Source organism: Durio zibethinus, chromosome 21 (assembly GCF_047325235.1).
Source record: "Durio zibethinus cultivar Kanyao isolate XHJ-2024 chromosome 21, ASM4732523v1, whole genome shotgun sequence".
In the NCBI taxonomy this organism is placed as follows: Eukaryota; Viridiplantae; Streptophyta; class Magnoliopsida; order Malvales; family Malvaceae; genus Durio; species Durio zibethinus.
The window spans coordinates 2,263,262-2,279,355 of record NC_143182.1 but is presented as its reverse complement, the minus strand read 5'-3'; the positions used below and the strand labels follow the sequence as shown (position 1 = coordinate 2,279,355).

General features: G+C 36.3%; 1 protein-coding gene across 5 annotated transcripts; it reads left to right on the top strand.

Annotated features, from left to right (window-relative positions):
- The first annotated feature begins 963 nt into the window (after positions 1–963).
- On the top strand, positions 964–15,982 carry LOC111304732 (mediator of RNA polymerase II transcription subunit 12-like). Of its 5 annotated transcripts, none has more exons than XM_022901605.2 (13): positions 964–1,249; positions 4,164–4,357; positions 4,850–4,909; positions 5,235–5,340; positions 6,011–6,079; positions 6,227–6,280; positions 6,431–6,538; positions 6,686–6,835; positions 6,939–7,283; positions 7,390–9,773; positions 10,264–12,864; positions 13,737–14,028; positions 15,070–15,982. In XM_022901605.2, the coding sequence occupies exons 2-13, from the start codon at positions 4,230–4,232 to the stop codon at positions 15,520–15,522; spliced, it is 6,750 nt and encodes a 2,249-aa protein (XP_022757340.2). In that variant the 5' UTR covers positions 964–1,249; positions 4,164–4,229; the 3' UTR covers positions 15,523–15,982. The 5 variants fall into 5 exon arrangements, with proteins under 5 accessions (XP_022757340.2, XP_022757342.2, XP_089606844.1 ...); XM_022901607.2 differs by having other exon boundaries at positions 1,018–1,249; positions 4,164–4,237; XM_089750718.1 differs by having other exon boundaries at positions 1,018–1,249; positions 6,919–7,283.
- The last annotated feature ends 112 nt before the right edge of the window (positions 15,983–16,094 follow it).

Genomic DNA, 16,094 nt, shown 5'->3' with positions numbered 1-16,094 from the left:
TTTTGGGGTTGCAATGCAAATGATGAACACTCATGAAAATTTGGTTAGCATTTTAGAAATTCGAGAGAATGTATGCATTACAATCGAAGGCCATGAAAAACGTTTTAACTATTTTTTTCGTTAAAATTGTATTTTATTATAAATTTTCATAAATGATGATGTTAATATAAACAAATTTATTAGTTGTGGCAAGCATTTGAGAAATAAAAATAATTATTATAAATAGATGTTGAAAGGGTCTCTAAATACAACAATTCACTTCAAATTTCAAAATTGTTACCCCTAATATATTATTTAAATCTAAAATAATGTTTTACTATTTATCAAATAAAACTTTAAAGGTTTTAATTGTTAAATAACATTAACATTTACATAAAAATAATTTTCAGATATTTAATAACAAAAATATTATTTGATATAAAAATAATTATATTAATTTTTTATTTATTAACAAAAATATTATTTGATATAAAATAATTTTAATAATTTAAAATTATTTAGTAATTTCAAAATTATTAAATATATAATAGATAAGTTTTAATATAATATATTTAATTATCATTTTTTTATAACACTTTACTTTATTATTTAAATATATTTATATTCAAACACTTATCTTATTATTGTAATTATTGTATGTAATTTCATCAATACAACTTTTAATTATATTATTACAGTAATTTTTTTTTTTTTTCATTGAAGACCATCTTGTCGCTTTGATGTAAGATTCTTATTTGATCAGGTCAGAAAAATATATTATACATATTTTGTTTTTGTTTTAGGGGTTTGGATTGGCGCATTTGGTTCATGTGTTAATTTAACCCAAAGTTTGAAAAGTATGGCTCAAGCACTCCACAATCGAAATGGCAATTAAATTAACTTAATGAACACTTTAACACTTAATTCCCATTTTATCCCCGATTTTATTTCCTCCTTCTTAGGAGGAATGAGAATAGATAGAGGGCACAATAGAAAAAAAAACACTAATAATTTTAATATACGAGTAGATCCCTCCGTAATTTCTCTTCTCTTTTAGTTATTTTGAGCAGAAGAAGAAACAGAAGGTCGAGGCTATCGTCGTCATCATCAGCCAAAGCTAAAAAGGAGTCAAAGCCCCAGACCCTTCTCCCCTACGAGTCTCTCTCTCTCATCCTTTTTTGTTCTCTCTCTAAAACCCTATTTCTCTCTATAGATTTCGCCCCTTCTTGCTATCATTCTATGCCTTTTCGAAATCCCTAATTTTTATGAGGTACTCTCCACTTTTTCTGTTTTGCAATCTTAATCCTCTTTCGTATGTTTTCTTATTCCGGTTTAATCCTTGTCTCTTTACATTATTTTACGAATTTGCCATAAAAACCCTAGCTTTACTAATCTGCAAAAAGGAATAAAAAAGGCGTCAATTTTTTTAGCTTATTAGTTCGTCTTTCTTGCATCTGACATAAATCCTAGTTCTCATTTGGTGCATCGAATTTGTGTTTCTTGTAGTTCTAGATTCGATGATTAGGTATCTAAATTTACCTTTTAGCATGTAAAATATCATAGCTTGCGTCTAGTTTAATTTGGGGGTTTGCTTGATTAGGTAGATTTGGTTCATTGCTGAATCACAACGATGAGTTTTTTAGTTCTTTCTGTTATGTTTTTGGTGGTAAACTGGATTGAGTCACCTGGGGAGGTAAACATATTGAATTTTAGCATGTGTTAGTTGTTTATCTTGGTTTATTTTAATAGATCAAACTCATTTGATTATTTAATGCCGTTGTTCTGCTATTTGGCTTTCGAGTTTGCATTCCCAGTTAGGGTTTCCAAAGTGTTGGCAGATGATTTCTTTTGCCTTAAGTTCCAAATTTAAATAATTTGTGAAACATGTTTAGAGTTTAAAGTTTTGATTGGAATCACATTTTTGCAACTTCAAACTAATGTCTTTTATTGTTTACACTAATGGTATGAAACAGCTTAAATTTATAGGATCAGTTCTTAGTAGTTATTAGAACAAAGAAATTGAGTTTTATTCATATGATGTTCAGAGTTTTGGTAAACTAGGGGAGAGCATTCGTTGGTTTAAACCTAAAAAGCCTACAAAAAAATTATGCATTTAAGTAAATCAATTCGATTTTTTTGGTTTAACTGGTTTAGTTGGTTTAGGCGGTTCAGTTTGTCGGTTTGCGGTTTTAATTTTACAAACCGTACTCACCGAATAAATCAACTTTTAATAATTACATATTTAGTAAAATACATCTTTATGCTTACACAGCACCCTAAATTCACGCCTCTCATACTCTTGCACCTCTCTGTTTCCCTAAAATCAAAACCTCATTTCCTTTGTATAAAAAATTCTCCCTCATGCCTCTCTCGCTACTGCAATGCTGCTCGAGCTCCACGGCTCCACCATGCCAGAAGCTACCTCTCACAATCATGCCAAAAGCTACCAGTGACGCCCAAAGCCACCACACGATGGTTAATCCAAACAGCCTTTCATCCTTTCCCTTCCCCTTTTGCCAAACGCCCCGAGTGACCTTCCACCACACGAGCTACACGCCTTCACTTTGTTTCTTTCCTTTCTCTCCTCTCAAAGTTTTCCCATTTCCCTTCTTTTTCTTTTCTCCTCTTTTTGTTTCTTCTTTTATTACACAAGGTATTGTCTCAAATACCATTGCCTTTGCTACTACTACTACTAAAGAATGAACTGGGTTTTGAACTTGTTTGATGGTTAGGTATCTGACATTTTCATTCTTTTAGATGTTTTTGAAATTGGGTTTTTGGATGGGGAAATACTTTTCTTGGATTCTGAATGAATTTTGTTTTTCTTTAGGTGGGAATTAAAGTTTTTTTTGGTTCAAGTTTAGCAATTTCAATGAGGTTTTTTTTTGAGCATTTGGATTGGTGTTACATTGAAAATTTCAATGCCGGCGGAAGTAAGAGATAGAAGTGTGGGTTCAAGAAGCAATCTTTTTAGTCTTTTCATCAAGAATAATCTGTTTGGTAGCTGCGAAAGTGGAGGAAATGAGAAGGAATTGAATTGAATTTTAGAAATGATGTTTTCATTATTTCAGTCATTGCCAATTCCACTGTGAACTAAAAACCAACTTTCCAAAAATTTGCACTCTTTTCTTACTGAATTGGATTCTTATTTTGTCTTACCAATTAAGCAAAAGAAAATTATAGTTCTTAAAAGTTGATTCCTTTTTCCTTCATTTTTTTTTCTTGAGGAACAAACAGAATAATGTGAAGAAATTAAAACGAAAATGATTATTGATGGATTTTCAAACCGAAAAAACCGACTAAACCGACTGACTTAAGTTGGTTTGGTTTATATCAATTTTTAATCACTTAATTGGTTGGTTTGGTTTTTGTATACATTAAGTTGGTTAAATCTGATTTTGGAATTCTTCAACCGAATTAACTGAACTGATTATTTGCTCTTCCCTACTACGGTAAACTGTTTTTCACGAAGGTAAAATCAAGGAATTACCATTCCCATGCCTGTCATGGTTTAAGCTTCAAGTTGTGTACTATTGGTTAATTGTTCATTGGTTTATGCTGTTAGGTTATGTTTTCTTAAGCATTTGAAGGCCTTCAATGGAAGAAAGGATCAGAATCCTGTCTTCTAGAACCTCTAAAAATTGAATTATGTATCCCTTTTCACTTTTTATTTTCCTTTTCCAGGGTTAGTAGTCTGGTTTTTTATATTTATATAATTTGATTTCTCCATCCACATAATGGTAGAACTAGAACTTCTAATAATGGAGTGGGGCGCATAGCCTGTGACATAAATTTAAAATTTCTGATACTGCATCTTAGCCTTGATGACCTAAGTTTGACTGAGGGTTTGTAGTTTTAATTTTTCTTTTGGTTCATACGTTTCAAAAAAATATATTAGAGATTAAAATTGTGATTTCATCCCTCAATGGTTATTTTGCTTTTATTTGTCTCTTAGTCTCTGAAAACACAAAATGGAATTTCCCTCAAGATGTGATGTTTTACTTTCAATTGGCTGACAAGTCAGAGTGAGGTTGATAAGCTAATTTCTAGATTTCATGTTTAAGGTGGCACACTCAGTGAATCTGTTTTTAATTTTATTTTCAATGTGACTTTTCTATCAAATTACTAACAAATTACTTATGCCTTACAATGTGCATATGATTTCTATTTCTTTTTTTTTGCAGTTTGGCTTTGACATTTCTTATTAGTATTTGATGCTGGAAGCAGTATGCCGCTGATAGTTGGGAGAAATGCAAAGGTATCATGCTGCCAGCTGCACTAGTGCAGTTAATAACAGTGCAATAGGAGGAGCCTCAGCCAGGGATACTGCCCGGGCTGACGCATCTTCATTACCACCTAACTTCTCATTAAATTCTAGGTATCAGAATACCATATTCCTTTATGCTCTTTTCACAGGTTCTTGTCTTCTTGAATTGACTTCATTAATTGATTCTAATTCCAGTTTTGGCTATATTTTACAGTATTTTTCTAAGATGAATTTTCAATTAATGGTAAAATGTTGAGAATGTTCTGCACATACTCATAAGAGCACTGTTAATCTGGAATTAGTTTTTCTAAGTCTTGCACTGAGTACTTTGTGCTTTTGTGTAATTCTGTGATTGTGCATAAGCTACTTCATATTGTTCGAAATGGAAGCTAATGCTTGGATATCTCCAACACCTCTATTGTTTTTATTATATCATTTTGTGCATTTTTTTGAAAAATAGATTTGCCATGCTAAGATAAGTGTTGATTATTTTTTTCTGAGCATATTTATCCTTAGCATTTTTTTGAGCTGTAAAGTTGTCTGTCTGCCGGCGGAAAATACACTTTTTTCTACCCGGTCTCTTTAATTATTCTTTTTTTGTAGGCGACAATCTCACTTAGCACCCTACAAGTTAAAGTGTGACAGGGAACCTCTTAATTCCAGGTAATTTCTGCAATTGAATTTAAGCGGTTGTTGTTGTATTAGTATATTTTATAAAGAATGATTTGGTTATGCCTCATAATAGGGTTGTATGTTACTTTTGATTGCTTTATTATAGTGGATTGTGAAGCTGACTGAGTTGATGATCCTACTGATATGATTCTTAAGTTTATCCTTTTAGGTTATACGTTAATTTTGATTGATCGCTTTATAATAATGGGTTGCAAAGCTGACTAAGTTGATGGTCCTACTGATTTGATTCTTAGATTTATCTTCTTAAGTTATTGGATATCTTATATACTAGTAATTTCTTATTGTTCCTTTTCAGACTTGGCCCCCCTGATTTTCATCCTCAGTCCCAAAATTGTCCTGAGGAGACTCTCACTAGAGAAAATGTGCAGCAGGGATATAAGGAGACTATTGATGGATTGGAGGTATAGTCTTATGATTGATTAAGGTTCATTGTTTTTTGTTTTGCCGCAACATCCATATGCAGATGGTTGCTTTACCAATCTATATGAATTGGAATCACATTTTTTTTCTTAAACTGAATGCTGAAGTTACTTTGTTGTTTTTGAGCTAAGTGAAATGATTTTAGTTGGGTCTCTTTGAAAATGAAAGGATTGGATCATGGGTTTTTTTTTTTTTTTTACTGATAATTGAAGTTAAAGTTTATACTCTCTATTCTACTTGGGAGGAGTTGGATAGAGTTTATTTTTCAAATACGCTAACATTTTCTTATTTTGGCCAATAACATTTTCTTATAGTTTGGGAACTAATATCTGCATATGCTCCAAGTATTGGATTCTCATTTTGTTATGGCAGTCTCTGTCAGACTTACTTTATTTCCCATGATGCTGGTTGATTCAATTTTTATTTACCTTTTTTTGTTTTCTTTGGTTACCTTGGATTGGAATCTGATAGTATCAGTGTGAGGGCTGCTTTGGGTTCTTGCTGATGTAGCAACTTAGCAATATTTTAAGGATGTAGGAAATTTAAATCTGGAAAATTTTTAAGATAATTCCAGGAAGTTAACTGTCTTTCATTAGCTTATTTTATTACCATCATATTTGTTTGTCTAACATAGTCCTCCCATCTGTTCAGGATTCGAAAGAGATTTCGTTGACTCAGGTTCAGGCTTTTACAAAGCCGGTTGTTCTGAAATGCAGAGATGTAAGTCCCTTTATTTGGTATGCTATGGCCATATAGACTGTTTTATGCATATTTAATTTAATTTCTCAACCAAACAAAAAAGTTCTTGTGAAATATAACTGTCAATTTTTAACTTTTTATCAAGTAATTCTTTTCTCTTCCTTGCAGGCAATTAGAAAGTGTCTAAGGGCTATCAATGAATCTCGTGCGCAAAAGCGGAAGGTGATGCTTTTGTTCCTTTCATATTTATTAACTTATCTGCTTCTTTAGTTGTTTCTTGTATCTGTACTTGTATTATCATTTCTTTTTTGCTTCCTTTATAAAGTTCTGGATCTCAGTACGGAATTTGAGGCTGTATTTTGTTCTTGTCAGGCTGGTCAGGTTTATGGTGTCCCTCTTTCTGGTCCACTGTTGAGTAAACCAGGGGTTTTCCCTGAACAAAGGCCGAGCAATGAAGATTTCAGAAAGAAATGGATTGAAGTATGTACATACTACCCTCTGTTCATGACTGGTTGTGCATAACTTTTTGTTGTTTTATTTATTTTTTGAGTTCTTGAAACTTTGTGAAAGGCAAAAACAATCTTTATGCATTAACTCAATGAGTTGTTATGTTCTTATTTTTCTCAGGGCTTATCTCAGCAACACAAACGTTTACATTCTTTGGCTGATCAAGTTCCACAAGGGTATAAGAAGAGAACACTAATAGAGGTTCTTATCAGGAATAATGTTCCATTGCTGAGAGCAACTTGGTTTATCAAAATAACTTATCTTAATCAGGTACAATTGCCTTAATTATTATAACCATCTGATCATGCTCTTCTCCATTGCCCTAGGCTATTCATAATATTGGAAGGTAGCAGATTATGGTTATCTTTTGCAGGTCCGCGCTAGTTCTGGAATTTCTTCTGGAGCACCTGATAAAACTCAATTATCTCGTACAGAGCTCTGGACAAAAGACGTTATTGATTACTTGCAGTACCTTTTGGATGAATTTTTTTCAAGAAATAATTCTCATTCTACTCAACATGGTAGAGATCGATTGCCACAAATGCTTTATGCTGGGTCTTTGCAGCATAGGAGTGATTCAGCATCAGCAATCATTGAGGGTGAGGAGCCATCGCTTCACTTTAAATGGTGGTATGTGGTGCGGCTCTTGCAATGGCATCATGCAGAGGGACTGGTTCTTCCTTCTCTTATCATTGATTGGGTTCTGAATCAACTTCAGGTATTGAGTCTTGTGTACCTTTCTGAGAGAGCTGTTCATATGGGAGTAATTATGAGCTTATGAAACATTCTTCTAGTTTCTGATTGTTGTATTTGTTCTTTTCCAGGAAAAGGAATTGCTTGAAATTCTGCAGTTGCTATTGCCTATCATTTATGGAGTTTTGGAAACCATCATTCTATGTCAGACATATGTACGCAATCTTGCGGGTGTAGCTATTCGCTTCATCCGCGAGCGTTCTCCAGGTGGATCTGATTTGGTTGATAATTCTCGGAGAGCATACACAATATCTGCTCTTGTTGAGATGCTTCGCTATTTGATACAGGCTGTGCCGGATACATTTGTTGCTTTAGATTGCTTTCCTTTACCAACTTGTGTACTCTCACATGTACTGAGTGATGGTGGTTTTTTATCAAAGTCATTGGATGATGCAGGGAAAATAAAAAACAATTCTGCAGATGCTTATGTTCTCAGGAGTAAAGTGTTTGATTCTCAATACCAATCCTTGTCATTTAATCATGTTGTTTCCACCATCCAGAAACGTACTGATAATCTTGCTAATGGTGCAAGTGCTGGATATCCTAGCCAAAGTGTGGCAAAAGCTGTGCAGACCCTGGATAAAGCTCTTTTGCAAGGAGATCTGAGAGAGGCGTATAAACATATCTTCGATGGTCTTTGTGATGCAGCAGTTGGCGAAAGTTGGGTAGCAGAAGTTAGTCCATGCTTAAGATCATCATTAAAATGGCTTCAAACTGTGAATTTGTCATTGATTTGCTCAGTTTTTTTCCTTTGTGAGTGGGCAACATGTGATTTCAGAGACTTCCGGACTTCTCCACCCCGTGGCTTGAAGTTCACTGGCAGGAAAGATTTTTCACAAATATATCTTGCAATTCAGCTTTTGAAGCTGAAGATGAAAGAGTTGCAGAATCCACAACACAAGAATGGAAGGGCTTCTGCAATTAACAGCAATGCAAAGAATATGAGTCAGCAGAATAACTATTCCAGCAGAACTTTGTTGGGAGAAGCTAAAATCAATGGAAAAGGTGTGGATGGAAGTAGTATTTCTTCAGATGTATTTGACAGCCCAGGTCCCCTGCATGATATTCTTGTCTGTTGGATTGATCAGCATGAAGGGCATAAAGGAGAAGGTGGCAAGCGTCTTCAGCTTTTTGTATTGGAACTCATACTTTCTGGAATCTTTTATCCTCAGGCATATGTGAAGCAGCTGATAGTTAGTGGAATTATTGATAGAAATGGACCTATGGCTGACCTGGACAAAAGGAAGAGACACCACCGAATCTTGAAGCAGCTTCCAGGGCAGTTTATGTGTGATGCTTTGGGAGAAGCAAGAACTGCTGAGGGCTCAAAACTGCTTGAGACTGTAAATGATTACTCAAATGAACGTCGTCTTGTCCTTCGTGAGCTTCTTTTTGATCAACATAATAATGCAAACAATTCTCATGTATCATCTAAGAAGCAAAAGTGTCATTCTACCTCAGGAAGGGATGGTGCTTCCCAAGTTTCATGTGATGAGTTGAAAACTGTTCAGTCTTCAAAGACTTTCAGGAGAGATGTGGACATTGAAGAACTGAAGGCTACCATCTCAGTGTTGTTGCAATTCCCTAGCTCATCTTTCACATCTGCAGATAGTGGAGTGGATGAGTCTCAAGGGAGTGTTAGAAGGCCTGTTGGGTCAACATGCAACAAGATGGATTTGTTTGAAGGTACTACTGGGTGTGAAGATTGTAAAAGGGTAAAAAGACAAAAATTAAGTGAGGATAAGAGTTCATATCTTCAAGTACCTTTACCAATTCCATTGGATGGTGAAGATACTTGGTGGGTGAGGAAGGGGCCGAAAAACTTAGAGTCTTCCAAAGTTGATCCCTTGCTTAAGTCAACGAAGCAAGTTTCTCGTGGTAGGCAAAAGACTGTGCGTAAAACTCAGAGTCTTGCTCAATTAGCAGCTGCTAGAATTGAGGGTAGCCAGGGGGCATCTACAAGCCATGTATGTGATAACAAAATAAGCTGCCCACATCATAGAACTGAGGCGGAAGCTTTGAAGCCAGTGGATGGGATCAGAACAACCCATTTCGGAGATATTGTTTCAATTGGAAAGGGTTTAAAACGGCTACGCTTTGTGGAAAAGAGGATTGTGACAGTTTGGTTGATATCTGTAGTTAGACAGCTTGTTGAAGAGAAAGAGAAATCTGTGGCCAAGGTTGGCCAGTATGGCAGGCCCTTTGTTGCAGCTGATGAGAATAGTCCTTTAAGGTGGAAGCTTGGTGAGGATGAGCTATCAACCATACTGTATCTAATGGATGTTGCTTGTGATTTAGCTTCAGCTGTCAAATTTCTCCTTTGGTTGTTGCCAAAAGTTATTAGTAATCCCAGTCCTACCATTCATAGTGGGAGAAACATTCTAATGGTGCCCAGGAATGTGGAAAATTATGCATGCGAAGTGGGGGAGGCATATCTTTTATCATCTTTTAGAAGGTGAAATATCATTTTTTTGCCACTTTTTCTTTTAATTAAGTTGTTCATGCTACTCATCTGGCTATCAAATTTGTTCTTCTCTACATGGTTCTTTGTTAGTGTCCATTTCATTGCACTATGATTTGATGAACTTGTTGTTTCTTGATCTTGCTTTAATAATAATTTTAGCCTCTTTTCTCCTCTTTTCTCCCTTAATTTCTGGCTGGAGCAAAGCTGTTCAGGATTTGTTTGTGAATGTTTATCATTGATTGCATGAAACATTTCAACAATACATTTTTTCTTGGTGTGGTTGGAGTAGACTAATTTCTAGGAAACTGTCCCGGGGTTTGGGAGAACTTCAATTTTCTTTCCTGAAAGCTATTCTTATTGCTCGGGATTATATAACTTAGCCACTGGATCTGTCATGGCAAAACCTTTTGTCGTTCTTGTCAATCTTTTGTCTTGACCTGCAAATGTATGTCTTACATGCTTAATGATGAATTTTGTTCAGGTATGAGAACATACTTGTTGCAGCAGATCTGTTGCCTGAAGCTCTGTCAGCTACAATGCATCGTGCTGCTGCAGTTATGGCCACTAATGGAAGAATTACAGGTTCAGGAGCCCTAGCTTTTGCACGGTATTTGTTGAAGAGTTATGGAAATATTGCCATTGTAATTGAATGGGAGAAGAATTTCAAGGGGACTTGTGATAAAAGACTTTTGTCTGAACTTGAATCTGGACGGACAGAGGGAGAGTTTGGGTTTCCACTTGGAGTTCCAGCAGGGACTGAAGATCCTGATGATTATTTCCGTCAAAGGATAGCTGGTGGACGTTTTTCTAGAATGGGTCTAAACATGAGAGAAATGGTTCAGCGTCATGTTGATGATGTCTTGCCCTATATCTTAGGTAAAGAGAGAAAAGTTTTTGCAGCCAATGCACCAAAAAGTCCTGCCATTGAAAAAGGGGATGATGGTTATCAAGTTGCTCAACAAATCATTATGGGACTAATGGACTGTATTAGGCAGACTGGTGGTGCTTTTCAAGAAGGGGACCCGGGTTTGGTGTCTTCTGCTGTTTCTGCCATTGTTAGCAATGTTGGACCAACCCTAGCAAAAATACTTGATTTTACTGGTGGCAGCAATTATTCAAATTATCAGCCACCTATGAATTCCTTGAATTTTGCTAAGCGCATCTTGCACATTCATTTAACATGTCTATGCCTGCTAAAGGAAGCTCTTGGAGAACGCCAAAGCCGAGCATTTGAGATAGCTCTTGCAACAGAAGCTTCTTCTGCTTTAGCATTAGCATATGCTCCTGCAAAGTCCTCTCGAGGTCAGTTTCAGTTATCTCCTGATGCTCCTGATTCTAATGCAAACATATCTGGTGACAATTTGAACAGTTCTTCTAAAATGACTCTTGGGAGAACAACCAAAATGGCGGCTGGTATTTCTGCTCTAGTCATCCGGGCTATTATTCATGGGGTTATTAGCTTGGAGAGAATGGTAACGGTCTTAAGATTAAAGGAAGGTTTGGACGTTGTTCAGTTTGTAAGGAGCACAAAAACCAGTTCTAATGGTAATGCCCGATCTGTTGGGGCTTTTAAGGTGGACAACCCAGTTGAAATCTATGTGCACTGGTTCCGGCTGTTTGTTGGGAACTGCAGAACTGTTTGTGATGGACTGGTTTTGGAACTCTTGGGTGAACAATCTGTTGTAGCTCTTTCAAGGATGCAGAGATTGCTTCCTATTAATTTGGTCTTTCCTCCAGCTTATTCAATATTTGCGTTTGTTATATGGAAACCATTCATTTTGAATGGCAACATTGCAAGTCGTGATGATATCCATCAATTGTATCAGTCTTTGACAATGGCCATTGGTGATGCCATAAAACACACACCTTTTCGAGATGTTTGTATGAGGGATAGTCGTGGCTTTTATGATATTGTAGCTGCAGATACCACTGATGCCGAGTTTGCAGCCATGCTAGAGTTGAATGGTTTGGACATGCACTTGAAATCCATGGCCTTTGTCCGTCTTCGTGCAAGGCTCTTTCTAAATGCTATAATTGATTGTAAGATGCCTTATTCTGCTTTTACACAGGATGATGGAAATAAGGCTTCTGGACATAGCGAGTCTAAAGTTCTGCGTGCAGAAAATGAATCAAATCTTTCGGATAAGCTTGTTTGTTCTTTGGACTCTCTGCAACCGGCTAAATTTCATTGGCAGTGGGTTGAGTTAAGGCTTCTTTTAAATGAACAAGCACTCATTGATAAGATGGAGAACCATGACATGTCCTTGGTGGATGCTATTCGCTCTTCCTCACCCAGTTATGAAAGAGCTTCTCCTTCTGAGAGTGAGAAAGTTTTCATTGAGATCATCCTCACAAGATTGTTGGTCAGACCTGATGCTGCTCCTCTTTTTTCAGAGGTGGTTCATCTTTTTGGAAGGTCATTAGAGGATGCAATGTTGATGCAGGCTAAATGGTTCTTAGTGGGCCAGGATGTTCTTTTGGGAAGGAAAACTGTTAGGCAACGGCTCAGTAATATTGCTGAAAATAAGTGCCTTCCTACAAAGACCCAGTTTTGGAAGCCTTGGGGATGGTGTTCTTATGGTGTTGATCCTCTGACAAACAGGGGAGAGAAGAAGTCTGAAGTCACCTCTCTCGAGGAAGGTGAAGTCATTGAGGGAATGGAGTCAAAAAGGTATGTGAAATGTTCCACTCAGGTGGATGTTGATGGTTCCAGTATCAGCCAGCAGTATGTAACTGAGAAGGCTTTCATTGAATTGGTTCTTCCTTGCATAGACCATAGCTCTGCTGACTCGCGCAATACCTTTGCAAGTGATTTGATAAAGCAGTTTAACACTATTGAGCAACAGATAAACTCAGTTACTCGTGGTGTAAGCAAGCAGTCTGGAACAGCCTCTTCTGGAATTGAAGGTTCTATTAATAAAAGCAACAATCGCAAAGGTATAAGAGGTGGTAGTCCTGGATCGGCTAGACGAACAACGGCTCCTTCGGAATCTGTGCCTCCTTCCCCTGCAGCTTTGCGAGCTTCTATGTCATTTAGGTTGCAGTTTATTGTGAGATTGCTGCCAATCATATGTGCAGATGGGTAAATATATGATTTATTTCCCCCCTGATTTCAGTTTATTCCACTTTAATAGAAGCATGATCAGTTTCTATGCATGCTGGCATACTGCTACGTGAGACTTATTTGTTTGTTTTTCCAATATACTAAGCATATTTTCTTATTGCTATGTATTCCTATCATAGGTTTCTGTCTTTTTTTTTTTTTTTTTTGTTTAACTTCTTGTTTTGGTTATATGGTAGTATGTGAATTATTCTGCTGGAAATGAATATGCTACTTATTTTATTTTCTTTATGAAATCCTCCTGGCTAATTGTCTTAATCTCACCTCAGTCTTAGCTGAAGCCTTTCCTGTTTCACTTATTCTGTTGAAAGGGGTCTGAGAAATTAGCTTTAATTCTTTCTATGTTATTTAACCTTAACACTGACTCATTTTTATGGTACCATGTAAATTGCAAGCCTTAGTTTGTCAGGGTAAGAATTTTTTTGATTTTGATGATTTGTTTAATCTCTAATTCAAACAATTCTTAAATCGAAAACTTCTCTGCTTAGATATGTTTTATATCTGGTTTGAACAACATTTCCATTATCTTAGTGTGAGATTTTTTTTTAATTTAATTTCTTTCCCCCGTTGCTGAAAATTGAATGTGAGCATTAGTTTTTTCTCTTTATAGGGAGTGTTAGAAGCATCAATTATTTTTCTATTTCGTGCATTGTTTATGCTATTTTTTGAGAATTCTTTGACTTTTGGTCTCCTACTGGCAACTAATTGTTTCATCCTAATTAATATTCATGTTTTTGGGTAGAGCTAATGCTATAATTACATGAAATCTCTATCATTTTATTTCTAAGTATTTGATAAACTAGTTACCAAGGTTTATTTGTTGGATTATTCAGGGAACCATCAGCACGAAACATGAGGCACATGCTTGCCTCTGTAATACTTCGATTGCTTGGAAGTAGGGTTGTGTATGAGGATGTAGACCTATCTTTTAACCACATACAGTTGAAGAGGGACATGGAGCTGATGCCATCTGTTGCATCCTTAGAAATGTCTGGCGATAGTCTTTTTGATCGTTTATTGTTAGTTCTACACGGGTTGTTAAGCAGTTGCCTGCCAAGTTGGCTGAGGACAAGGACTGCCAAGGATTTTTCTGGACTTGACCGTGAGACAGTGGAGAGTTTGCAGGTTTGATCTTTGTCATTTAGATTTAGTAGTCTCTCTTTTCTTTATATAAGTTTGTTTTGTCTTTACTTTAACTTTACCCTCTTTATTTTACCCTATATATTACCATAAGTTATTACCGTAAGAAAAAAAGGAATTTTTAATGAGTTTGATTTCGTTTTATTGGGTTTAACTTAGTATTATACATTCATTATGTACCGTTGTGCTGATTGATTTTACTGCTGCTTGTTTTGGTAACCTAACCTAAATTTATTAGAAATGAGAGCTTTGAATGTTTTTTCTTGTTATTTTTAAGTTAAACATGTTATTATACACTACCTCATAACGATAGATTATCTTAATTTACTTGGAAGCAAAGTGTTCCAGTTGTACCAGACTGTGTTGGCTTTGGGGCCTATTCATTTTCTGAATATTCAGGATTGTAATCATGACCAGTATGTATGATATGCCTTCATGGTTTGTTAGCAGTTGAAGCTTGGGGAGGGCGGGGTATTTTGGACTTTTAGAATTCTAAGGTAAAGAAAATTTCTGTAATAATGTGTGGAAATGAGTTCATGAGGTGTTGCTTTGGCTGTAATGAATTTAGTAATGAGAAGTATAAATAAAGCACGTTTGCTGCATGCTGAAGCCATACGTTATCATAGGCGCTTTTAATTTGACTGAATGTCTTCTTTGTTGTTTTGTGGACTTTGCAATTGGTCTTCCCTTCCGAAAGTGGGAATTTTTAGTTGTGGTTTATGATTTTATCATCACAGATAGTGTGACCTTTTCAATACTTTCATTTCATGTGAAAGAAAATATTCAGTTTTCTGCAAGTTACAAGTTCTTGAGATGTCCTTCCTGTCAATATGGAAAATTAATTACTTTTAATTGCTCTTTTGAAGTGAAATTGCTCTTATGAAGTGAACTATCTTTCTCATAAACATAAAGCTTTTAAGAGTTCTTGCTTTATTTTGTAAAAGTTACTATTTAAAGTGAAGTTGGCATTGGAATGAAATGAATGATGACTTCTTACTCACCTTACTTTTTTGTCTGTGGATGCAGAATGAATTAGATTCTATGCAATTGCCTGAGATGATTAGATGGCGTATCCAAGCAGCAATGCCAATATTATTTCCTTCTTTTCGCAATTTGATCTCCTGCCACGCTCCTTCTATCCCATTTGGTGCTTTTAGTTCACTTCAACCCAGCATTTATGTCCCTGGATCGTACACTGGAACTTTGAACCCACCCCAGAGACAGGTTGCATTGGCACGAACTGTAAATAATATACCAGGAAAATCCAAGTCAATGCCATTGCTACAGGAGTATGATATGGAAATTGACCCATGGACACTTTTGGAAGATGGAGCAGGATCAGGTCCATCTTCAAGTAGCACTGCTGTCATTGGAAGCAGTGACCATGCTAATCTTCGAGCCTCAAGTTGGCTTAAGGGGGCTGTAAGAGTGAGACGGACAGACCTGACATATATAGGTGCTGTGGATGATGACAGCTGATTTTAGGTTTGACTTCATTTTTGATTTGGTATAAGGTTACCAAACACACCCCCCCCCCCCCCCCCCCCCAAACAACAGGTAATATAATGCATCATTTGTTGTGCATATTGGCATCTGGGTCACATATGTTGCCTGTCTCATGTTTAATGGTGGAGGGGGAATTGTTGGGAGGGGGTTTTTTTTTTCACAGTTGGGGGGTTGGGAAGGTGGTCTGGGCATGCTGGAGACCTTGTAGAAGAATGTCAAGATGTGCTTATGGAGGCCATTTATTCAGCATTGAGAGCTTATAGAACTACTGTCGTTTTATGCTCCCCCACCATCTGGGCCGTATACGCAGGTGCGGTTCAGAGTCTTTGTTGTATATATAGAGATAATTGTTTCAGTTTACCAATTGATGGAGTAAAATATCTCTAGAATGACACGTGTAGCTGTTCCATTGCTAATCAATCTTTTGCCTCCACTTACCTCTCTCCTTCAAACACACACACACATGGACATGCCGAACGCATGCACATCCCATGTATAGAAATTCGTAAAATACTTGTTTTGCAATCATACATACGTTACTGCCG